The sequence below is a fragment of the Sarcophilus harrisii genome, chromosome 4, assembly GCF_902635505.1.
Source record: "Sarcophilus harrisii chromosome 4, mSarHar1.11, whole genome shotgun sequence".
NCBI lineage: Eukaryota > Metazoa > Chordata > Mammalia > Dasyuromorphia > Dasyuridae > Sarcophilus > Sarcophilus harrisii.
Genome location: NC_045429.1, coordinates 106733785 through 106759360, shown reverse-complemented (window position 1 = coordinate 106759360; position 25576 = coordinate 106733785). Strand labels below are relative to the sequence as shown.

Below are 25576 nucleotides of genomic sequence, written 5' to 3'. Positions count from 1 at the left end.
CATTAGCATATGTTTTTACTTGGACTCCTGGAATGAAACCTTTCTATTATTGGTCAAAATTTTATCAGCATCCAAAACATGCAGACCAAGGAGCTGATCGCTCTTTTGCTTTTTGGTTAATTAGCTGCTAAGGACTCATCTGGCTGATGAATATTTTTTTGCTCTTGCTGATATATTGTCTTTTTATGAGTTCATAATTCGGTAGCTAGGTGATGCATTGGAATCAGGAGGACCTGAGTTTAAATTCCCACTCAGATACTTGCTTGCTGTGTGACTCTGAGCAAGTCACCTAACTCTGATTGCCTCCCCACAAAAAAAGAATTCATAATTCATTTTACATGAGTCAGTTCTATCCCTATTCCACTCCTCCTTCCTGCCTTCTTTAGACTGTTCCTGAGGCAGGGAATCATGGCTTTTGGGGAAAAAATCCAATTTCACAAGTATTTATTGAATATTTATTATATTCCCAGTTCTATGATCAGTATAAAAAAACTCAGCCCCTTCCCTCAAGGAGATTATAATTTAGTTAGGGAAATAAAACATAACCATGTATTCTGATTACCAAAGGTACAGTAGAAGATAGTGCACTGGTAAGCAAGGGGCTTAGGCTTTAGTACCCACAATTGCTGTGTGATTTGGGGCAAGTTTTTCAATTACTCTAGACCCCAGTTTCCTACAGTACCAAATGAAAGGAAATTATCTTATTTAGCTAGAAGCAAGGAACTGGATAGTGTGATCCCCTTGAGCCCCATTTAACTCCAAGAACTGGAATTTTACGATTACAAAATAATTCTGTGATTAGCCAAAAAGTGATTATTCTAGACAAGAAGCAATCTAGGAATTAAAATAGGGAAGAGATCATTATAGGCAGGGACCCAAAAAGGCTTTGGTAAAGGAGGAGGGAACTTGTGTTTTCTCTGAAAGATGGATTGGATTTAGAGAGGTGGGGGTTAGAGACCTATGTTGAAGAACAATCTACACACAGATGAAAATATATCATTCAACTACAAACTGGTCTCAGATATGAGCAAGAAGGATGAGCAGCAGAGACTGCTAGAGCTGAGTTCCAGTCTTGCTTTTCCACTTAAAATTTATGCTAAGAAGCCATTTCCCTTCTAAGATTCACTTTTCTGACTGCAAAAGGATGAGGTTAGATTATATGATCTCTAAAGAACCCTTCAAAATTACATTTGTGATGAGGACACTTTTCACAAAATCACAGATTCTCAACAGAATCTAAGAGATCACTTAGTCCAACCTCCTCAATTTACAGAAGAAACGGGGGTACAGAGAACTTGTAAGACAAGTAGCTTTATTAACTACAACTGGAAGAAAGCTCAAAAGTGTTTTAGTCCAATCCTCTTGTGGAGTGATTTACTACTGTATTGATAGAAGGAGTTTCCTCGTCTAAGAGCTCCCTTCTATTACCAATGAAATCATAGATTGAGTTTTTATCCTTATGTACCTATAGATGTATGTATTGTCTTCCTTAAATAGATTGTAAGCTCTTATACTAGGATGTATAAGAACAAGGATTCAAATACAGAACTTCTGATTCCACTTGTTCTGGTAAAGCTATTAGGAACATTTGGATAGTGCTTGTTGACTGATTATCATCTTCTCTCAGAGGGAGCAAGTGGAGACTTGACCTTTATGTTGTTTTTTCGGTCTTGTCCAAATTTTTGTGACCCCTTTTGGGTGGTTTTTTTTTTTTTTTGACAAAGAAAAAGAGTGACATATGTATGTATATGTGTGTGTGTGTGTGTGTGTGTGTGTGTGTGTGTGTGTGTATAATTATCTACAAACTAAGTTTACTGGCATAGTTTAGTAAAACTTTAGTAAAATAAATTTTAGCAAATTGTATTTATCAGTTACACACACACACACACACACACACACAATTTAGTAAAATATTCCAAACTAGCATAGTGGATAGTGTGCCTGATGTGAAGTCAAGAATATTCATTTTTCTGCATTCAAATTCAGCTTCAGACACTTATCAGCTGTGTGACCCTTCCATGTTACATAACCCTGTTTTGCCTCAGTTTACTCATATGTAAAATGAGCTGGAGAGAAGAAAATGGTAAGCCACTCCTTTATCTTTGCAAAAAAAATCCCAAATGGAATCATAGAAAGTTGTACATAATTGAAAAGACTGAACAATAACACTCGGAGAGAATAGCAGTTTTCTCACCAGTAGGGTGGGAGCTTCTCCAAGACTGTCTCCCTCCCCTGACCTATTTGTTTTCTGCTCTGTCCCAGGTCTTCTCAGGCCCCTGACTCAGTTAGCCTCTTCCTCCCCATCCCCCTGGATTATACTTCTCAAAGCTAAATAGGCTTAGGTGAGTCTCCATGGTAACGGAACATCACAAGCTGGGATGTGGCCAGCAGTTCATCAGGGAGAAACTGTGAGTTAAACCTCACAGGACTCTTCTGGAGAACAGGAACCAGACAATCAGCCAGACAGACTAAGAAACAGAGCCGCAGCCCTGCTACCTGAAACTCTCCTGCCTGTCCTATTGTTCCCTTTCAGGAGGAGGGAGAGAGACAGAAAGCAAGAGCAAGCAGCAGCCAGCAGGAGCCCAGAGGAAAGAAAGAAGCTTAGCTAAAAGATTAATTTAATAAGCCACACTCCCGCTCCATCCCTTCTGCCTCGCCACCCCAGCCCTCCCCATATGCTCATTCATCCTTCCCTTCCACCTCATGGCTTTATAAAACCTTCCTCCCTTTCCTAAAAAGGATCCAGACAATCTCCTCTCCACAACTGGAAACAAAGTGGTACACCCCTTCTGCCCAGAAGTACCAACTATTTCATCCAACTCCAGAAACTCAGGTAAGAAGTCTGCCCACTTAGACATCACTGTCCAGAGAAACTGCACAATCAGAGCCAAAAAGTATAGAGGGGGGACAGAAGTTAGCCCCTCATTTGGTCCAGCTCTAAGGTACTAATTTCTTAGTCACCTTCCTCCCCTAGAGACACTGGGTAATATGTTTGATAAAAGTTGGGAGAGAACAATTTAGTTGGGGAGACTTGTCAATTCTCTAACTGCAGTTTGAGTTGGGGTCCAGGTAAATATTAGAGGAAATGTTCATTTTGATTATTTTCAGAGATGTGCTGGAACCAGCTCAAATAGGCTCTCTAGAACAGATTGTTAAGTTTTCAGTGTGAACATTTACATCTCAGAAATTGGCAAAAGCTACAAATCAAAGGCTTGATTTATTGTTTTGTGGAAAATATTAAAAATGCAGATTAAACTTAATAGTGTGTCTGGTAGACATTCCCCCCCCCCCCAAAAAAAAAAAAAAGATCCAGTTGTTAAACATTTACCACAACACCACTGATTTAATTCAAATACTTGTCTGGGAGACCTGAATCATGTGTCCCTGAAATTGTATTGCGTTAGATTTTTGTCATCCAGGGCCAGCAAAGCCAGGCAGGTGGTTATTCAATATCCCCAAGTGTCCTTTTTCTTGGCTCTTTCAGAGATGGGCTACATATGGAGAAAGGTGAAGGGGTAGCTTCAAGAGTCCTAATGGATAGAGAGGAACCTAAGTCACTCTTTCAGCCTCAGTTTTTTGATTTGTAAACTGAGGAGATTGGGTTTAATGGCCTGCTGAGGTCCTTTCAAATTTTTAATCTATGAAAAGAGAGATATCAGTTTTTATGGGCAACTTAGGTCAAATGTGCATAAAGTGAAGTGCTATAAACTGAAATATTTGGATTTTCCATGGATTTAGCTCTGCATGTTTTTGTCCAGTTCCTTGGGAACATAGAGCAACAACATGGTTGCTTTATATTTGCTTTGAAGGCAAAGATGCTTTGAAAGGACTGGAGGCCATGGTGCTTTGATATCCAAACATATAGTCAAAGTAGTCTGTGCTGTAACTCTGGGTCATGGAGAACATTTGTTTGTATTTCAGAAGGTTTCCAGTGTGATATCCCCTCTAATCCAAACTGGTAAGCATTTCCCTCCTACTTAATAGTTTTTTTTTTTCCCCAAGTATATATAAAGATAGTTTTCAACATTCATTTCATTAAGCATTTTTCAAATTTTTTTTTTTTTCAAAAGAAGGTTCCCTTCTTCAAGAAATTTAATCTATCCTCTCCAAGATTATACTCTGTGGTAGTCATTCCAGCCATCCAGTTACTCTATTCTACAGGTAGATGAACGCTGCCTTCACTAAACCTTATCAGGTCTTCTGGCTTAGTGAGCAATTTTTCTGAGACTTTTTTGTTTTAGTAAAGTAAAAGACATCTCCCTCCACCCAAATCACTTAGATGAGTGATCACTTTCAAGGAAAGGAGTCCATGAGCTTTGGTGACAAGAATATGAGGGGACCAGGTTGATCAGGCCCTTTTAGTGATGACTGGAAAGATCTGTTCTCAACTTACCTTCCTATAGTAAAAAAAATCATCAGAAACTTAGTCATGAAGCTGACCAGGTTTATTCTACACATTCCAACTAAAAATATTAGGTCAAGAACTAATTTATATTTTTCCACCAGAAGAAATTGTTAAAATCCCAGAAAATCCATTTCCTTGAAAGAAAAAATGAACAAAAATCTATTTGTCTGTGAATCAATCCCACACTTTGTACTGAAGGCAGAAGCCTGTCGAGGGCAAAAAGGGGTGATACAGAAGTAGAAAGAGACATTGGGGGTTCCATAATGGAGTTCCCATCTAATGGAGAAGATAAAAAATAATAATGTAAATAATAATTCACATTTAGGTAGCCTTTTAGGGTCACCAACTACTTTCTTCATGACCACCTTGGGAGGTAGGTAGTCCAAGTATTAATTATTATTTTTACTTCACAGAAAAAGAAAATGAGATACTGAGAAAGGAAATGAGTTTCCTAGAATCACAGAATTGGTGTCAGAATTGATATTTGAACCTGAATCTAAATCCAGAATTCTTCCCTAGATCATTTTTGGCTTCCAGTGCCTTTAGATAGTAGGTATTGATTAAGTGTCCACTAAAGTCTAGCTCTCTTGCTTATAAGTCAGTGTTAATAAAGGGAAGAAGAAAGCATTGATCCCTATGTGAACTAGTCATATTAGCAAAAAAGAAAAGGTTATTTGCAGCCCTGATCTGTACTTCTGATTCAGGCTACTATTTAATCAGGGGGAGTTCTGGGTAATTGTGATCCGTCCCTAGGACCAACTGAACAAGTCAAGGGGTTTGCCTTGTTGAAAGTACCCTCCTCATGCACGAAGGCTAGAACTCTGCTATTATTGTCATCGCTGCCATTTCCCTTGTTTCCTGCCCTGACTTTTAATAACCCTGTAACCGAAGAGAAATGAAAACACTCAGATTCCATCTTGCCCTTGAGGGATGCAGCCGATTTTTCTAACCTATCTAATGAGCCACAGCTGGTAGCATTGTCTCTTGGGTTTCATGAAGTGAAGGAGCCATCCTTCTCCTCAGAGATATTTAAAAATAAGCAGAATGGAAGGTGCAGTGAGGGAGGGAGGGTACAGGCAATGGAAAATGAAATATAGAAGGGAGAAAGCAAGGAATGGAAAGGAAGATAGCAGGAAGTGGGGAATTAAGGAAGGTGTCTTATAGAAGAAAGATCTCTGGATTTGGCAGAGATCCTTGGTTTAAATCTTGATGGATTGTGAAGAGTATGATTTGGGGCAAGTTATTTATTCTTCCTGCACCTCATTTGTTTTGTCTGGGAAATGGGAGAGTTGGACAAGATGATTTCAGAGAATTATTCTAGCCCTAAATCCTTGATGTTGTTGATGGAATCCAGGGCATGGCCTATGAGGGAAGGAGCTATCCTTTCATGGGTAACAGAAAAAATAATATCAGTAGTTTATTTTTTTCCTCCACTATTCTCACATAATCTATCCAGTTGCTGGAAAAACCTCCAAGGAACCAAATGAAGTTCCTCCTCAATCATGGATTTCCAAGGTCTCCCTGAGTTTTGAAGGTGGATGAAGAGAATTAAGGAGCATGAGAGTCAGCAAAGGGCAGAGATTCATTGACCAACAGAGAGCTATTCCCCCCTTTCCAGGCAACTGTACAGCATAGTGGATAGGACTTTGGACCTGGAGTAACGGAGCCCCGAGTTCAAATCTTGCCTGAAACATTTGTATGGCTCTGAACTTGTATGGCCTTTAAATGCCTCAGTTTTCCCTGCTATAAAATGGGAATAATATCAACATCTACCTCCCAGAATTATTGTGAGGGATCAAATGTGATATTTGTAAAATCCTTAGTTAGCATGATCCCTGGAGCACAGTAGGTGCTTAATAAATGCTTTCCTCCCTCAAAAAAAAAACCCCATCTAATTGTCAAAAAAAAACCAATAACTCAAGCACATAAACATTGTGACTCACCTTTAGGTCTAATATTTTTCACTTTATAAAGGGAAAAAACATATTGATATGACTATTCCTTTGTATTTATCCTCTGTCTTGGGAACTTCCCCATTTCTTGACTATTTCTTTGTATTTATACTATTTCTTGGGAACTTCCCCATTTCTGTTGAAGACAGCACCATTTCAGGTACCCAGATTAGCAATCATTTTAACTCCTCAGAATCATCTTCAATTCTTAAATTATCCTCTTCTCATCCCCATATCTAAACAATTGCCAATCCTTTGATTTCTTCCTCCACGTTATTGCTTGAATGTTTCCCATTCTCTCCACAAATGCAATCCCACCCCAATCTCACTTTAGTTCAGACTACCATTTCTTCCTACCTGGTTCACTGCAATAGCCAGCCACTTCATTTTTTCTCTGGTGACAACCTTTTCCTCCTCCAATAATCTCTCACACAGTTGCTAATGTGATGCTCCTAAATCACAGATCTGATCATGTAATTAAATAAATTTCAGTCACTTCTCATTACTCCCTAGGTAAATACAAACTCCTCTGCTTTAGAGTCCTTTATGACCTTCCTCTAAGCTTGCTTTTATTATTTTAACACTGCCTTTCACACACCCTGGTCCAGACAAGCTGGCTCCATTGTACCTCACATGAGATATTTTGCCTGAGACTTTCTCTCATCTCTGGAATAACAATCCTCCTGCAACATCATCTTAGAGTAAGCAATTTCAAATAGAAATGGGAGCTCCTAAAATGAAAAAAAAAAGGCTGCATATTGGCTTAGAAAACCACATGTTTATATATCTAAGTTTTATTGTATTTTTATTTATTTTGTTAAATACTTCCCAGGTACATTTTAATTTAGTTCAGAACACATTCAGAAGTGTGATGGACCACATTCAGGTCGTAGGGCATGAGTTTGACACCTCTGTCTTGGAGCTCCTGGTTTCATTCAAAATTGAACCCAATGATACTTCCTACATAAGGCCTTCTTGACCCCCCCCCCCCAACTAATGCTTCCCTATGAAATTAGGACTTGCCTTTTGGCCTTTCTTTTTATTCCCATCTTTTTTTTTCCAATAGTAATTTATTTTTCCAAATATATACAAAAATAGTTTTCAACATTCACTTTGCAAAATCATGTGTTTCAGATTTTTCTTCCTCCCTCCCTTCTTCCCTTCTCCCCAAGACGACAAGCAATCCAAAATAGGTTAGACATGTTCAATTCTTCTAAAAATATGTCCTTATTCATTATGTTGTGCAAGAAAAATTAGATCAAAAGTAACTATCTTTTAGAACAGTATCTGTCACACAATAAATGTTTAATAAATTAATAAAATGCTGACTCAATTATATAATCTATTTCTATTTGTACATGTCTTCTATCCCTGTAGAATCTAAGATTCTTAAGAAAATGAATTGTTTCAATTTTTGTTTACTATTTTGTTTACTATTATTGTTACTTAGCACAGTGACTTTTTCTTTAAAAATATGGATAGGAAGAGATAGATTTGTGTTAGTTTTTAATTCTATAGCAATTTCTAAATAGTCAAATATTTTATTCACAGACCTTTTACTTACCTTTTGTAATCTGCTATACAAATTGGACAATACGGAGCCATGTGTAGGGACTGTGAGCAATTTGTATGAAAGTCTATTGGAAGATGAGTCCTGAAATATGGTAAGGAGGAGCCAATTGTCAGAGGGGACTTAGAAGAGTCAGGCTGAGAAGTTTAGGTTTGGTGAGTGGGGTGGGCGTCTCCACTTGACCTGATCTATCTCTGGCCACTGGACCCAGATGGGTTCAGAGGAGAAACTGAGGTTGGTGAGTTTGCACAGCCTCCCTCACTTAGCTAAAATTCACTGGCAGGTCATGACATCTCCTTCCTGATGTTATTGTCCTCTTCAAAAATGAAGGACCAGGACCATGACCACCCCCACCAGCAGCCATGCTGTTAGTCAACAATGACCAGAAATGACCAGAAGTGGAACGGGCTGCTTTAGTCTCCCTTTCCTGAAGGATTTCATGCAGAAAATGGATGGTTACTCATTGAGATTTTAATAGGAGGAATTCTTGGTTAGGTACTGGCAAAGTTAGTTGATTGCTTAGTTAATTATTTTAATAGGTGATTTCTGTAACATTAAGGCTGCCATTGTTGGGTTCTGAGCAGGGGATAATTCTCACTTAGAAGTGCAGGAGAACTGGTATTTTATTAGGCTGTATCACTCCAACAGAGACTTTGTCCTGTTTCTTCCCACATCCAACAGACATGATCACAATACAGCCTTACCCAACACAGTCACAAAAATACATATATGTTCGTATACACAAACATTTTCAAGTTTTTAAACTCCAAAAATGCTTTCTTGTTTGGTTATTTCAGTTGTGTCCAACTCTTTCTGACCCTGTTTGTGTTTCTTGGCAAATATGCTAGAATTTTTTTTACCATTTCCTTCTCAAGTTCATTTTACAAATGAGGAAACTGAGGCAAACAAGTTTAAGTGATTTGCCCAGAACCACACAACTAAAAGGTGTCTAGAATTGAATTCACAAAGAAAAGTTTTCCTGACTCCAAGTTGGGCACTCTATCCACTGGTAAAAGTTGTTTTTATTTTTGTTTCCAACCTCTGCTTTAAGGTTTTGGAAAATCCAATGACAATAGTTTCAGGAACTGGAACATTTTTTTTGCTAAGATAAAATAAGCTTCTCACTTCTCTGGAGTCTTCCCTGCCTGCCAGCTGTCTTTCCCTCCCCTCGCCCCCATATTCCCTCCCTTTCCCTTAAGAACTTAATCAGTCCTGCCCTGAGCCTCTCAGGGCAAACTGAGAATTAGAGCCAAAAATAGCCACAATAGGAATCCTGCCTTTGCCAAGGTCCTCAGGCCCTGGAGGGAGAGATCTGAAGAGGGACAGGGATGATTATAAAACATCTGGAGCCTCCCTAAATGCCACCCTAAGTAAAAACTCAACCTTTTAAGAGGTGTTTTTTACACAGGGAGCAAAGATGCAGTGATCAAAGCACTGGATCTGGAGGCAGAGGAAACAGGTTCAAATTTCAGAATGACCACTTACCTTCTCTATGATCTCAGGTAAAACATTTGCCTCTCAGGGCCTGCATCTTCCTTTATTAAATGAAAGCAGTAACGTATGTATATGTGTGTATATATGTATACATATATATACATATATACACACTATATATACATATTTATATATATGTATACATACATACACATATATATACACACACATATTTATATACATGTATATACATATAGATCTGGTCCCTTCTAACTATTAATCTATAATTAAGAATGATCTTACAAGTGGGTCTAACAAACCATGTTTTTAATTTTGCAATGTAATTATATCTGTATATACAAAGGTGTAGAAACTCCCTTTTTTTGTTTTACATTCTAAAAATTTTAACTATGAACTAGAAAATAACCAGCAAACATTAGTATTTCCATGCACAAAAAAGGCCACATAATGGAGATAGCATACGAAACTCCAAATCTACAAATGTAGCCTGTTAATAAGTGTTAAATTTAATTTGCTAACATAAACATTTATTAGGCTTGTCTGTCCCTGTCTAATTTTCCCTCTTGCCTCCTTTAATTGTTTTTAATCTTTCATTAACCATCTTTTCTTTCTTCTTTCTTTTCTTCCATTATTAAAAAAAAAAAAAAACCAAATATAGCTCTAGCCTCCCACTCTTCCCAGTACCTCTTCCTACCCACACTCTTCAACCCCAAACAAAAGCCCTTTGTTGCAGATAATTTAGATTTAGATATCACCTGGAGATCCTGAGACGATAAATACTTTGACTTTGATCATCCAACTAAGATGAGTCAGAGGGGACACTTGAATTTTGGTCTTGTGGATTATAGGGAAAATCAACCAACAAGACCACACTCATTCAGTACGATTCCAAAACAACATTGAAATGAGTGTGAACTATGTTGGGGAACTGAGATTCAACTTGCAGGCAAGTTGTTTTTTTCAAAGCAAAGTTTAAAAACTTTGGGAAAACATATTCTATTTTCTCCAATGTCTAAAATTCACTCTCACGGCTCATTCATTCTAACTTATCCAATCTCATTCTTTTCATTTCTCTCTCTGCCTCTCTCTGTCTCTCTGTCTCTGTCTGTCTGTCTGTCTCTCTTTCTCTCTCTCTCTCTCTCTTTCTCCCCCCCCCCCTTCCTGCCTCCCTTCCTCTGTGTTTGTATACACTTGTTCATTTAATATGCACCAAAAAAGGCTCTCTGTGGGAGCTAAAGCCCCTTTCCTCTCATTATCCTCATTATAGAAACTGGAGTGTTTTTATCATAATAACCTTCCAGAAGCTTAAATCCTTTAATTAATATGTCTGCCTACAACCTTATCCTTTTCAGGATAATGGATTTCTATCATCTCATAACCTAATACCTTAGTGGGAAAAAAAAAAAAAACCCTTAACTCCCCCAAATGTTGTAACTTCTATCTAACTGCTATTAAAGTCATCAAAATGTAATTGTCTTTTAGATTTATTGTCTGAAGTATCTCAAAAAGTCACTTCTTCTGTGCCATTGTGGCTAACATTCAGGTTTGATGGGGATACTGATGGTACATTGTAGAGAGGATGAGAGCTGGGGAGAATAGGCAAGAAAGGACCGAGATATATGGTATGGTAGGAAGAGCATCAAATTTTGAGTCAGAGGCCCTGGTTTTGATTCTAATTCTGCTCTTCATTCCCTGTATGACTTTGGCCAACTCATTTTGAGTTTCTGGGTTTGTAAAATGAGGAGCACAGATCAGATAAGCCTCCAAGGTCTCTCCTGGTTTGAAATCTATGATATTTTGAAGGAAAAAGAGACAGAAGCTGGTTCTTTATTTTTGTTTTTAGGAAATCAAGCTCAGGAATTGTGAGGAAGCTGGGAAGCAAAAGAATAAAGATTGAATGAGGAAAGTCAAGGAAGTCTCATTTGGATAATCATTAGAAGCTATATATTAAAAGAGGAAAGGCTAGTCTAGAGAGTTGTCTGTGACTAGGTAGCATTTTGAACTTTATTTGGACTAATCACAACCTCTCTGAATCTCAATTTTCTTCTTTGGAAAATTAAGATACTAGACATTGGATGAAGTCTAAGGAATTCTAATTCCTACCTTCATATTATTTGGGGACCAAAACATCACAAATATCCAAAACATCAAAAATCTGGTTTCATCTGTATGATCATTCCCTCTGCTGATTACAGTCCTTTAATAATTTAGTGTATGGTCTTTAAGAACTGCTGTAATAAAAATGTTTATCACCTTTTATTCAATCCATTGATAAACTTCTCCATATTTAACTAGGATTGGTCTTTCTTAGGAAGAGAAATAAAGTCTATCACCAGGTTTTAACTGGAAGCTTTTCCATTTTGGTAAAACCTGATCTTTTAATCCACTGGTTTAGCCTTTGAGGACCCAGGATCATCCCTATGCATCCAGCAAAGTAGGGAGGACTTTGGAAATGATGTTGATGTATTTCAATAAAGGCGTTTTTGTACACTAAACAACTGATTCCACATTGAATGTGCTAGGAAGGATCTGATGAGATAGTAATAGCTTTAAAAAATGAAAAAGAAAGACTCTTTGGAGAATAAGAACCCCTTCAATGATGGCTTCTGAAAGCTCTTTATGTGTACATTAATTATTATTATTATTATAATTTTTGTTGAAGCAGTTGGGGTTAAGTGACTTGCCCAGGGTCACATAGGACATCTAGCTGTCCCTACATTAATCTTTTAATACACAATTCTTTATGAATCATGCTGGGAAAGAAAAATTAGAACAAAAGGGAAAAACCATGAGACAAAAAAAAAAAAAAAACAGAAGAAAAAGAAAAAAAAGTGAACATAGTATATGTTGATTTACATTCAATCTCCATAGTTTTTTCTTTTCTCTCTGAATGCCAATGGAGCTTTCTATCAAAGTGTATTGGGATTGCCTTGGATCACTAAACTGCTGAGAAGAACAAAGTCTTTCATAGTTGATCATCACACAATTTTACTATTTCTGTGTATACTATATTCCTGGTTCTGCTTCTTTCTCTAAGCATCAGCTTATGTAAATCTGAAAACTCTTAAAATAGTGGTTAAAGGGCTAGAGCCTCCCATCTGATATACTTTCTTATTTAATTCTAAGTCTGCTGCTAATTTTTCTGAAGAATTCAGCCCTGTAGTTTTTAGGTCACTTCTATCTGCCATCTGGGAAGCTCTATTACCATAGAGCTTAAAAATAAACATATTTACAAACCCCACCACCCCAAAAAGTATATCATCCAGGGTGATGGAAGCAAAGATTTATGCCAAAAAGTCTTTCTCCTGGAGTTTAATGATTTCGTTCATTCTTCAGTGGCGATGCTCTCTGTGGGTGCTCTATATACTCAAGGGCTTGGACAGTTCATTAGTCATGTGTGAAGTGCAAATCTTTCCATGGGAATGACCATGAGTTAGAAGAACAGAGAAAATTTCTGTATTTTCAGGTGATATTGTATTTCCAGCACCAATCTCTACAGTCAATTAAGAAACACGTCTTTTCGGTACAAGCCCTTCAGGGATGAGTCAAAGGTTGGCCCTAAAGTTCCATTGTGGTTGACAGGAAGAAGGCAGAGAATATCTGTGAATGCTCCAAGGAATGGCCCCTACAGACCATTTATGCTACACATCCCTCATTAAAAGATTTTTTAAAAGGAGGGAAAAAGTCTTTAGAACAAAACTAACTGAATAAGAAAAAAGTTTGACATTATTTGTAGTATTTCACACTCATAGGTTGCCATATTGGAAATAAGAAATGATGCTATTTTTCCTATCTCTTTGTTCAGGACAAACTTAGTTCTTATAATTCCATGACTTCTCTTTTGGTTGTTTTGTTATTGTTTTTTCCATTTATATTGTTGTGGTTTTGTGGGTCATGAATCCTTTTGGAAACCTAGTGAAGACTATGAATTTCTCAGAATGATATTTTAAGTACATAAAACAAAAGGGTATATAGGCTTCCAAAGGAAATAAATTACATTGAAATACAGGTATCAAAATATTTATAAAATAAGTTTCAGAACCCTAAATTAAGAATTCCTGCTCTAGAGCAAAGCTTCACAACCCACTAAAGGGTCACATAACTGAAGGTGAGGATCACAAAATTATGATTTATTTTCAGGAAAAGTTTAATTTGTGTGCCTATTTTATATACCTATATACTTGGGGTCACAAAAAATTTCTTGGGCAAAAAAGAGGACACAAATGGAAAAAGTTTAAGAAGCCTTGCTCTAGACTATAAAGAACTATGTATAACTTTCTTCTCATAGCTTCTATCAATGAATGAGCTCCTATTAAATACTTACTATGGGCTCAGTCTTTCACATTCTCCTGTTTCATTGTTGAAAGTCCAGCACTCTACTGCCAATTTGAAGTTCAATATGATACTGGGCTCATTATTGTTTCTGGAGATTTAACACAATGGTTTGTTTTGTGTCTTTTGTAAATCAAAAGTGCTATGTACATGTGAGTGGTAATAATTGTTATTATTTGTCAGCAGTTAATGGGCCCATAATTTCACTAATGTGGATACTCCTTCCACTAATGCAGTTTTCAATCCCCCTTTCCCATCACAGATGGTCTAATGTTCCTTGAATTGAATTGATTGTTATTTATAATACCGGAGGGTATGTGAGAAAAGTAGGAAGTATAGAGGTCTCGCTTTTACTCTTACAATTTAGCCTTTTCTCTATCTAAAGATGATTGAGTCTGGCTCACAGGTAAACATAATAAGGAGAAGATTGCTCAGTGGGACATTTTCCCATAAGCCATATATAGATTTATGCTTTACATTAAAACTAAACTCCCGGATAAAAGGGAAGAACAGGAGGGAATTCAGAGTTGCAGAAGTAGCCAGAGAAGCCATGAGGAAGAGAAGTGGAAGAACAGAATTCAAAGCATCAGAAACAAGGAAACATGGAATCAGAGAGATGAAGTGTCTTGTGAAAGGAACAGCAAGGACTGCAAAGTACCAGAGAAGTATAAGGTACAAGAAGACTGGAAAGGTTGGAAGAGGGCAGGTTGTGGAAGGATTATTATAAACCAAGAAGAGGATTTTATGTTTAATCTTGGAGGCAAGAGAAAGTCACTGAATTTGTTCCTAGAGGCAAAGGAGATGGAGGAAGATCAGTTTGGCAGCTGAGTAGAACATGGGCTGGTGTGGGAATGGACACCAGGTGGTGAGCACAGTCAGCAAGTTTTTCAATAGTTTAAGAATAAGGTGATGAGGATCTGTACAGAAGTATAGGGTCAGTCATGAGAAATTTGATGAAGGTAGAAATGACAAGACTTGGCAACTGATAGAGAGATTGGAAGTGAGAACTAGGAAGTAGGATATTATCTAAGTTGGAGTTAGAAAATCCATTTTCCAGTTCTTATACCCCTTTTGTCATCAGTCAAGACTCTTAATGTCTGAGTCTGTAAAATGGGATTAATAACTCTCCCACTGCCTACCTAGCAGAGGAGTTGCAAACCAAAAAGCACTATATAAATGTGAGCTGCTGTTTTTTATTATATAAGAGCCCACTCTCCTAAGGAGCATAGATATGAGACATTCCCCTTGATTTTTAGAGTGAACCAACGAAGGTCCCAGAGAAACAATGATGCTCATGGGGATGGGAATGTGGGATTCCAGTGCTGTCATACCAGCATTAGAGCACTGACCATTAATCTTTCTTATACACAGTCCCTTCTACTCTGTATTTTACCTCAATAATAGAATATCAGGCTCCCAAATCACTAACAATACTACACTTGGAGACCATGTTAAATGAGTAATAACATTATCACACTTCTTTCCCTGTGGAATTTCCTGCAAATATTCTTCCCCAAAGGCAGTGCCTAATACAGCTTCCCCTTTCCTATACAGTAGCATATTATGATTGTCTCATGACTCTGAATTCTGTCAATACAAGCTAATTTTTTTCCTGAGGCAATTAGGGTCAAGTGACTTGCCTAGGATCACACAGCTAGGGAGTGTTAAGTATCTGAGGTCACATTTGAACTCAGGTCCTGCTGACTTCAGGGCTGGTGCTTTAAAAACTATTTTTAAAAACAAAACTAATCCCAATGTGGGTTAGTCAGTTCACTAGTCAGTGCTAAGCACCGAACATCCCCTTGTACAGAGAGATCTCTATTTCTTTTTCCCAAACAGGGAACAGTTTGAGTGGAGCACTACTGGCTTAGATTTCTAACTGAAGCTCTTTCTAGATATAAGATTGAATCAACTGTTTTCTCATGATTCAGGCAACTTACCGCATGGTCATTAAGACAGCTGAAATTCCCAAATCCAAAATAATTGGACACAGTGGTGTCATCTTAGCTGTCTTAGCAACTTGATCCATCATGCAGGATCGATGCAAATTTACCAGAAACCGGCCATGGGTTAGGATGTGCCCTAAGGCAAGGATGATTTGTTGGGGTCATTATTGGTGATTAAAATTTTTTTTTTTGGCAAAGACTAATTCCTTTCTACTTCATTCCTTGTCAGAAGATTCTCTGGCTTCCTTCTAATCCTATTACTTTCCTGTTGGTGGAACAGAAAGATGGAATTGAATTCCCTGAGGTCAGGTGCTACTGACAGCCAGAAATATCTTGTTTGATTTCTTGAGGGAGATGAGGATGGTGGGCCAAGGCAAACTCTCGTACAAATTATTTCTGCAAGGTCCAAAGGTAATAGTTTACATGAATAGTCACAAGAGCTGTGGGGATTAATCAAGGAAGTTTTATCAAACAAGGAATTATCTGGAAGCAGAGGAGAAAATCACAGAATAATCTAGGCATTGATAGATTATCTAATCCAACCTATAGTTAAATAGGAATCCTTCTTACAGTATCTTTGACAAATAGTCATCTGACCTCTATTTAATCTTAGCATTTAGAACTAAAAAGTATCTTAATTTAAATTTAATTTTCTTATTTTACAGATGAATGAACTAATGTCTACAGTGGTTTCATAATCATGATCATTTATAAGACTTTGCAAAGTGTTTCACATACATTATCTAATTTGTTCCTTGCAATAACTGTGAGATCCATATTACTGTTATCTCCATTTTACAGATGAGGAAACTGAGTCTGAGAAGTTTAATAACTTAGCTAGCATCACACAACCAGACATTAACTAGGCTGGAGTCTAACTCAGTCTTCCCATCTCCAAGTCCAGCATCATGGCACCCAGATGCTATAATAGTCCCAAGTCAAACAGCTTGATGGTAAGAAGTAAATCCCAGTTTCTCTGACTCCAAATACAGCACTCTTCCATATCATCCATATCATCTTTCTTATAGTTGACATGTAATATCTAAAAGCTAGAATCCTTGGCCTTCTCAGCTTTTGGGCCCAATGCTCTGTCCTCAGGTTATTCTCCCAAGAAAATTTGAAAATGTTATCATTCTAAATAAGGGAGAATAAAACACCCTTATTTATTACTTACAAGTATAGTCTATCCTTTGATTTCAGAGCCATCAAATTCCCTTTCCTTCTATACTCTGCTTATCTTTTCTCATCTTTGATGATCTTCCTAAGAATAAAGGCTGAGGGCCCTCTTGTTAGCAATTAGCTTTCTCCTGAATTCTCCACTGAAAACTATAGCAACAATTAATGCTAGGTAGAGAGAAAGGTAGCCAGGCAAGGGAGTAGGCAGTTCTTGAGTCTTCTCCATGCCCAGTGATGGGTTTCCAATCAGGTAAGGGGCAGAGTGAGGAGGTGCTGAGGGAGATGGGAAAACGGTGAGAATGTTTTTGTCAGTAAATAGGGATCTTTTTGTGGCCTCTGGCACAGACCTTGTTTTTGAAAGAGAGTTTTCTTTGGGGAACCATATCCTTCTTAACCACCATCATGTCGTCTCAAGGAACTACTCATGTTCTTTTAGTGGGATTGGATGGGCTACCTCGAAGGAATCCAACTGGATATGTGCAAATGGCAGATGGAGAATGGAAATGCAGGACTAGAGCTCAGAAGAGAGATTAAGACTATAAATGTAAAGGCTCATAGATTTAAAACTAAAAGGGATCTTGGGAAGATGATAAGGTTCAATCTTATTTTACAGATGAGAAAGCTGACGTTAAAGGAGATTTGCCAAAGATCACATAGGTTTTAAGTGTCAGAAGCAAAACTGAATTCTCATTGAAAGTCAATGATCTTTCCATTGAAATGTACTGAAAGACCAGTTCCAGTGATCTTGTGATGAAGAGAGCCATCTACACCCAAAGAGAGGACTGTGGGAACTGGTGTGGATCACAACATAGTATTTTCACCTTTTTTGTAGTTGTTTGCTTGCATTTTGTTTTCTTTCTCATTTTTTCTCCTTTTTGATTTGATTTTTCTTGTGCAGCAAGATAATTGAATAAATATGTATGCATATATTGGATTTAACATATATTTTTTACCATGTTTAACATATATTGGATTTCTTGCTATCTAGGAAAGGTGGTGGGGAGAATGGGGGTGGGGTGAGGGTGAAAGAAATTGGAACAGAGCTTTGCAATTGTCAATGCATATCTTTTGAAAATTAAAAAGCTTTGATAAGAAAGGAGAAATGTACTGAAAGCCAATTGCATTGTGAAGAAACTTGAATGCAGGGTAAATTCCTTTAAGTATTTAATGTAGTAAGCTGGGGATAAGATAAGTACCAGAAATATCTGAAAAGACTAGATGCTTGAAGAAAGTTTCCAGAGAATGAAGCTCTCCCATTGTCCCAAATTCTAACTTGTCTCATTCAGAGGCAGGGCATTGATCTCCCCCAGTGAGGAGAGAGCACTACACTAATGGGCTTTGAGATTGGGTAATAGAAACACAAATAAATATAAACATACTATGGTGTGTAATAATAATAACTTGCATTTGTATGGCTCTTGATTTGCAAACCACTTTACAAATATCTCATTTTATTCTCAAAACATCCCTGAAAGGTGAGTGTTATTATTATCACTCTTATTTTGCTGGCGAATAAACTGATGAGATTAAATCATACACACACACACACACACACACACACAAATTTCTTGGGTAAAGAAGGGTCCTGAGTGGAAAAAGTTTAAGACGCTCTGATGTAACCAACTAAGGATGCTGTCCATAATTGAGTCCAGTGCTAGACCACCTTCCCACCTGACCATCTTTCTATTCCCTGTCCCTGCACCTACCCATCCAGCAGCACAGAGGCCATGTCCCTGGTTCCGTGGTTCCGATGGAGCGATACCTCCCCCAGGCTGACTCCCAGAAGTCCAGCCGAGATGGTAATTGAGACCCTGATGATGGAGCTGGATTGGCAGACAAAGGAAGCTGAGAAACAGCACCGGGAGAGGGAGAATGAATACCGGAAGATCCGAACCGGTGTTGACTATAGCTGGCTGGCCACCCCGCCCAGGAATGCCTACGACCTGAGCCCTGGAGAGCGGCTGCAGCTGGAGGACACTTGCACCAAAATCCACCCTTCCTACTGTGGGCCCATGATCCTCAGGTAAGGATCTGTGACTGAGCAAGGGAAGGAGGCAGCGGCAGTTTGTGTAAGCAAAGCTTCAGGGCTCCAAGGGAGTTTGGAGGGCCTCCAGCCTAGCTTTCTCATTATACATACATAGTATAGAGAGTTTAAGTACTAACAGCATATAGATAATAAGTGACACTATAATAAGTGATATGAACCCAAGACTCTGATTCTAAATTCAGAACTCCTTCTACTATATTACAGAGTAATTTTATTATATATTATATATATATATATAATTATAGTATATAATATAATATACTCATTATTATAGAGTCCATATATTATAATCTGAGGAATGTAGATAGCCCTGTCCCCATCCCATAAAAAAAAATCTCTCTCAGAGTAGTTGAGAAAAAGAAAACTTTACAATAATAACAGAGCTTTTCTCCAGCTTCCCAAGTGTAAACGGCAGGTTCCATTTAACATGATTGTAAATGGTTTGGAAAAAATATAGGAAAAAGAAGAATGAGTTCATGAAATTAATTCTGACATAGACCATAACTGGCTGCCAAGTCCACCTGGAATTGCCTTTGACCTTAGCTGGAGGATGGAGGCAAGAAGGAATACGTGCAGACTGACACGGTTTGGAAATGATTTGTTTGAAAATGGTTATAGACAAGATAAGGCTCACCTATCAGATCTTAGGGTCCCAAGGGCAACGTCCAGAATGTGGTGGGAGGGGATGAGGAGGATGGCCAGAATACAGGCGGTATGGCTTGGCAATGGTCAGAAAAAAAGGCCTTAAAATAATATCTGGGCCAATGGAAAAGTGGAAGAGATGTTTCACTACAAGCTAAGTCTAAGGCCATACACCAGGGCAGGACTTACCCAAAGTATGCAGCCTCATGGCTTCCGAGTCACTGATCACTATCTAGGAAAGGGACATAAAATTTTTTTATTGTTCCTTGAAATCACGTTCTTATGTGTTGCTAGGACAACTAGCTAATTAGATTTGGTGACCTCATTAGAAGAAATTATTATTGTGTTTACCACAAGAGGGAAACTCAGGCCTAGTTCCAGACGGGGAAACAGTGAGAATGCTTCCATTGTTATGAAATTATTCAATCCAGTTATTCTGATGGCTCAGCACAGACTTGTGCAGCCCCCAGGTCCCTGTCTGCACCAAACCAATTCACCAACTTGTTGGTCTGAGCATTGAGCTTTATATCTTCTTTTTGTTTTTCATCCTTCACTTTCAAAGTGGACCAAATGCAGGTTTTTCCAAGAGCATCCTGCTCATCATTTCTTAAAACACAATAATATTTCATTTATCACAATTTGTTCAGCCATTCTCCTGTTGATGGATCTCCCCAGAGTTTCCAATTCTTTGCCACCAGAAAGGAGCTACTCTAAATATTTTTGTATATAAAGATCCTTTTCTTTTAAAAAAAAGAAATCCATATCAGTCATTTTATACAAGGAGACTTGAATGAAAGAGGAAAAAAAAGAACATGAAAAACAGCATTTTTCAATTAATATCCATTCTTTCTCTGGAATCAGATTGTAAGCTTCATCATTAGTCCTTTGGGATTGTCTTAGACCACTGTATTGCTGACAATTCACACTTCTTCACTGAACAATGTTGCAGTCACTATGTACAATATTCTCCTGGCTCTGTTCATTTCATTTTGCATCATCAGTTCATGTAAGTCCAGGTTTTTCTGAAATTATCCTACTTGTCATTTTTTACAGCACAATAAGATTCCATTACAAATATATACTCCAGTTTGTTTAGCCATTTCCCAATTGATAGGCATTTCTTTGATTTCTAATTCTCAACGAAAGTGAACATTTTTAAGCTGACCTTTAATGCCTCTGTCCAAGACAAATTTCTAGGTTAAATACACCATACCTTTGATTTTGCATAGTCATTTTAAAGTTCTTGTATTAATAATATATGGAACTTCAAATATTTCTGGTTTTCCTTAGAGTTAATGTATTATGTTTCCAGGTAGTTCCTATTAAGACAAATTTTAACTCCTGAGGAGTACCAAGTATCATTCATCAGCACTTTTATCCTAAAAAGGGGAGAGAGGGAGTAGGGCATTGTGCAATAGGAAGCATGCTGATCTAAGTAGGACCCATGTTTAAGTTTTGGCTTCATCTCCCACTAACTAGTATTGTGACTGTGTACAAGGTATTAACTTCTTTTTTTTTTTAAATTAAAGCTTTTTATTTTCAAAACACATGCATAATTTTCAACATTCACCTTGAAAAACCTTGCATTCCAAATTTTTTTCTTCCTTTCTTCTCCCCACAATTATCATGCTGCACAAGAAAAATCAGATCAAATGGGAAAAAAATGTGAAAGAAACAAAAACATGTAAACAACAACAAAAAGAGTGAAAATACTATGTTGTGATCCACACTCAGTCCCCACAGTCTCTCTCTACGTGCAGATAAAGGCATTAACTTCTTAAAAGTTCAGTTCATCCTAAATAAAATGGGGACAATATTTTTGTAATCTATTTTATAGGGCTGTTGTGAAATGAGTCCTGTTGGAATTTGAGCTATTATCATCCCTTTAGATAAACTAGTCTGAAAAGGTTAATTTGAAGGGAGGTGAGTTTTGATAAAAGTAAGAGAACAAGCAATCTGTAATGTGATTTACTTGTACAAAAAGTTAAGTCAAGAAGCATTTATATAGTATTTATTTAGACTGGGCTGAATACTGGAAAGAGAAAATAATGCAAATATAGTTTCTGTCTTCAAGGTTATTATAGTGTGTGTGGTATATCTCTGTCTTGTGGATGAGGAGATAGAACAAGAGAAGTTTTTCTTTTTTAGGAAGGTGCCTTTTAGAGTAGGGAAAAAGAGACAAGAAAAAGGCTCTGTAATTTGGTTATTTCCCAATTTTGCAGAGGGATAGTCCTGATTGGATTATATGATAGTCAGCCATAGGGAAATAGAGAGATCCACCTTCCTCCCCATCATTGGTCCACCATCCAAAATACAAAGAGGAATAAAGGAAAACCAATTATTTCTTACATAAGTACTTTAAGATTTGCAATGTAATTAAGAAGATTATGCCATTGAAGTTCTTCTTATAATAAAGTTAGTAACTCTGTTTTATATAGCACTTTTATGGTTTGCAAAGTACTTTCTTCATGGTCCATGGACATAGTCCTTAAGGATGCAGGATGACCTCCAGCTCAGGTGAGAAATTAGAGATGCGGCAATGGGACTATAACCATTACCTTGCATACTTCACAGGGGCCTGTGAACACTTAATAGAGCTAGCTTATAAATCATAAACTCATACAGTAGCATCATAAATTTTGAGCTATGAGGGACCTCAGAGATTATTAAGACCAACACCATCTGTTTTTAAAATTTTTATTTATTTTTCAATTAACAAACATTTATTTTTTTCCCTCCCATCTTTCTCATTCCAACAATTTGAAAGAAAAGGGACCAATGTCTTTGTTTTAAAGATGAGAAAACACATGCACAGAAAAATTAAGTTATTTTCCCAAGCTCTTGAAGATACTATGTGTGAGAAACAAGACCTTGGATTCCAATTTCAGTTTGCTTTTTATGCCCTATTGAGATGTTCTTGGTGTAAATTTGTCCTTTCATTTTTTTGCCCTCTGTTTAAGACTCTAGGACCAGAGGTAAGAGCCCTTCCACCATCTTTTTTCAATGGTCAAGAATATCAAAATACATACAGACTCTGCCATTAGAGAACAAAGAAGAAAGTATGATGGCTCACTTGTTACTGTAGTAAGAGAAATTACAAAATAGGATGGTTCTTGTCTCATCTCAGGAAGTGAATCACAATACTTTATAACACTTAACAGTTATAATTTTATATATATATGTGTAAAACAATTAATAATTTTATATATATATATATATATGTGCAAAACAATTACACACACACACACACACACACACACACACACACACATACAGTTTTTCATTTGGTTTGATCCTTAGAATAATCCTACATTACAGGGTACAGACAAACCCTACCTCCCCTTTTTTTCAAAGGATGTCCTAAAACTCTTAGTTCAATTTAAAGTTAGTTAAAATTACCCTGAATTTTGAGAAACCTTGTATGTGAAAAAGGTGAGGCATGGAAAATTTAGTCGCTTTGACCAATGTCACACAGCTAGTAAGTGACAGGACTCCAACTCAGGTCATAGATCCAGAGCTGAGAAGAATTTCATAAGCTACATGGTCCAAATCTTTCTTTTAAAAATAAATATCTTCTAATTCCAAAAGACTTGTGATGGAAAATACTATCCACATTCAGAGAAAGAACTATGGAGTCTTCATGCAGATTAAAGTATACTATTTTCACTTTTTTTTCTTTCTTGTGGTTTTTCCCTTTTGTTCCAATTCTTCTCTCACTACACTCACTACTAATGTAGAAATGTTTAATATGATTGTATTATAACATATCAGATTGTTGTCTTGGTGAGGGGAAAAGGCTGAGAGAGAAAAAAATGAAATCAAAATTTTATAAAGGTAAATGTTGAAAACTATCTTTAAAAATAAAATATTAAATATCAAAAATAAATGTCTTCAATTAACAACTATTTATTTTCTTTCCATCAGCTTTGCTTTCCTGGCTTCTATAATCTCTTTATCTTACAGATGAGAAAACAGGGGCCTGCGGGAAATTAAATGATTTTCCCAAGAACCCACAAATAGTAGCAGAGATGAGGTGTGAACCAGATCTGCTGACCCCAGAACCAGTGTTCCTGTTCCTTTGACCACTGCTCCCCCCCCAACTCCCTTTTAAAAGCAGGTGGTCATCCAACCTTCTTAACTTCTTAAGCCTCATTAACTTCTTAAAACTTCAATTCACTCTAAATAAAATGGGGACAATATTTTCACAATCTATTTTATAGGGCAGTAAGGGGGAATTCACTACCTCTCAAGACATCACATTTCGTTAATTATTAATGAGTGTTTCCTTACATTAAACTCAGATCTGCCTCAACAACCCTTATTCCTAGTTCTGCCACTTAGACCAAGAAGTCTAAATTTTTTAAGATCTGCCTCAACAACCCTTATTCCTAGTTCTGCCACTTAACCAAGAAGTCTAAATTTTTAATAATTTATATGGCATCCTTTCATGATGTAATGATTCCTGAAGCTTTTTTTATTTTTGGTGAGGCAATTGGAGGTAAGTGACTTGCCCAGTATCACACAGCTTTAAGTGTCTTGAAGCTGGATTTGAACTCAGGTCCTCTTGAATTCAGAGCTGGTGCTCTATCCACTGCCCCTAATATGCTATATTTCCTGTAAGCATATGAACACACAAATACAGCCTTCATTGGGAGAAACTAGAATTGCAATATTCTCTTAATGGAGTGAAGGATCACAGAATGGCCTTCCTTGGAGGAAGAGGAAGGAAACAGCGAGGGATAAAACATAAGGCATAATGGTCAAAGAATGACCCTCCTTGGAGGTACAGGAAGAAAATAGCAGGGGATAAAACATATGGTATGATGGTAAAAAAAAATGGCCTTTGTTGGAGGAAGAGGAAGGAAACAGCGAGGGATAAAACATGGTATAACGGTCAAAGAATGGCCTTCCTTGGAGGAAGAGGAAGAAACAGCAAGGGGTAAAACATATGGTATGATGGTCAAAGAATGGCCTTCCTTGGAGGAAGAGGAAGGAAACAGCAGGGGGTAAAACATATGGTATGATAGGAAACAGCGAGGGATAAAACATGGTATAACGGTCAAAGAATGGCCTTCCTTGGAGGAAGAGGAAGGAAACAGGCAGGGATAAAACCTGGTATAAACAGTGTTCAAAGCTGAATCTTGCATGCTGTGTCCTACCCTCTGACTCTTGGGCTTCTCCTAGGTTCCGGCAGCTCATTGCTGAATATGAGCCCGAAGTCCATGAGGTATCCCAGCTCTTCCGCTCGGTCCTCCAGGAAGTCCTGGAGAAGATGAAGGAAGAGGAGGATGTCAGGAAGCTGACCAAGCAGTGGAACATGCGGTCCCGGGGCTCCCTCTCCCTGACCACCTTTAGGACCCGTTCCCGCATCTCCCCGTTTGCCAGTGACATCAGGACCATCTCAGAGGATGTGGAGCGGGACATCCATCCCACCCCCAGGGTCTGGAGTATGCCCGAATTCCAGATGCACAAAGACAATAACTGAGGAAAGGAGGCCCAGGAATGACTTGGTTAGCTAGGTTTCAGCCACAGGTGCCGCCTTTTCCCCTCCCAGGCCCTCTGTTACCTGTTCCAGTTTGACATGCTCCCCCTGCTCCTTTTCTGAGATTCTGGACCAGTACTAGGAGTGAGGAACCAATGAATATACCAATTCTAAGGACAATTATGGGTTTGAGGCCTTATTTATACAGACCTAAGCCAGTCACCGACAGTCAAGATCTAGGGAGTACATAAGGTTGAAAGATCCCACAATTCGTGATCCTACAATTGTCTAACCCCAGGAAGCGAGGACCACAGAAGTGTGTTGGAGACTTCAGACCACTATCATTCTAGTTTTGTTTTTTTTTTTAAGATCGAATAGAAGAATTCTCCATCATTAGTATTGGGTAGACAAATGTCCCCATTCCATATCCCTGTTTCTAAAAGCAAGTGGATGACTTTGCCTTCCTGCTAAGACCTCTAACCCCCAAGTTGTGGACTCATCTTAGGTTGAATTATTTCCCCATGTGGATTTTTGTTGTTTAGTGGTGCCGATTTAATCATTTCTATTCT

At 37.8% G+C, this 25576-nt stretch overlaps 1 protein-coding gene across 3 annotated transcripts; it reads left to right on the top strand.

The window, feature by feature from the left end:
- Positions 1–2329: 2329 nt before the first annotated feature.
- RD3 (retinal degeneration 3, GUCY2D regulator) lies at positions 2330–25576 on the top strand. 3 transcript variants are annotated; one of them, XM_031937323.1, is made up of 4 exons: positions 2330–2833; positions 3922–3958; positions 18551–18859; positions 24710–25576. In XM_031937323.1, exons 3-4 carry the CDS (start codon positions 18564–18566, stop codon positions 25008–25010), a joined length of 597 nt encoding a protein of 198 aa, XP_031793183.1. In that variant the 5' UTR covers positions 2330–2833; positions 3922–3958; positions 18551–18563; the 3' UTR covers positions 25011–25576. The 3 variants fall into 3 exon arrangements, with proteins under 3 accessions (XP_031793183.1, XP_003767727.1, XP_031793182.1); XM_003767679.2 differs by lacking the exon at positions 3922–3958 and having other exon boundaries at positions 18554–18859; XM_031937322.1 differs by lacking the exon at positions 3922–3958 and having other exon boundaries at positions 2332–2833.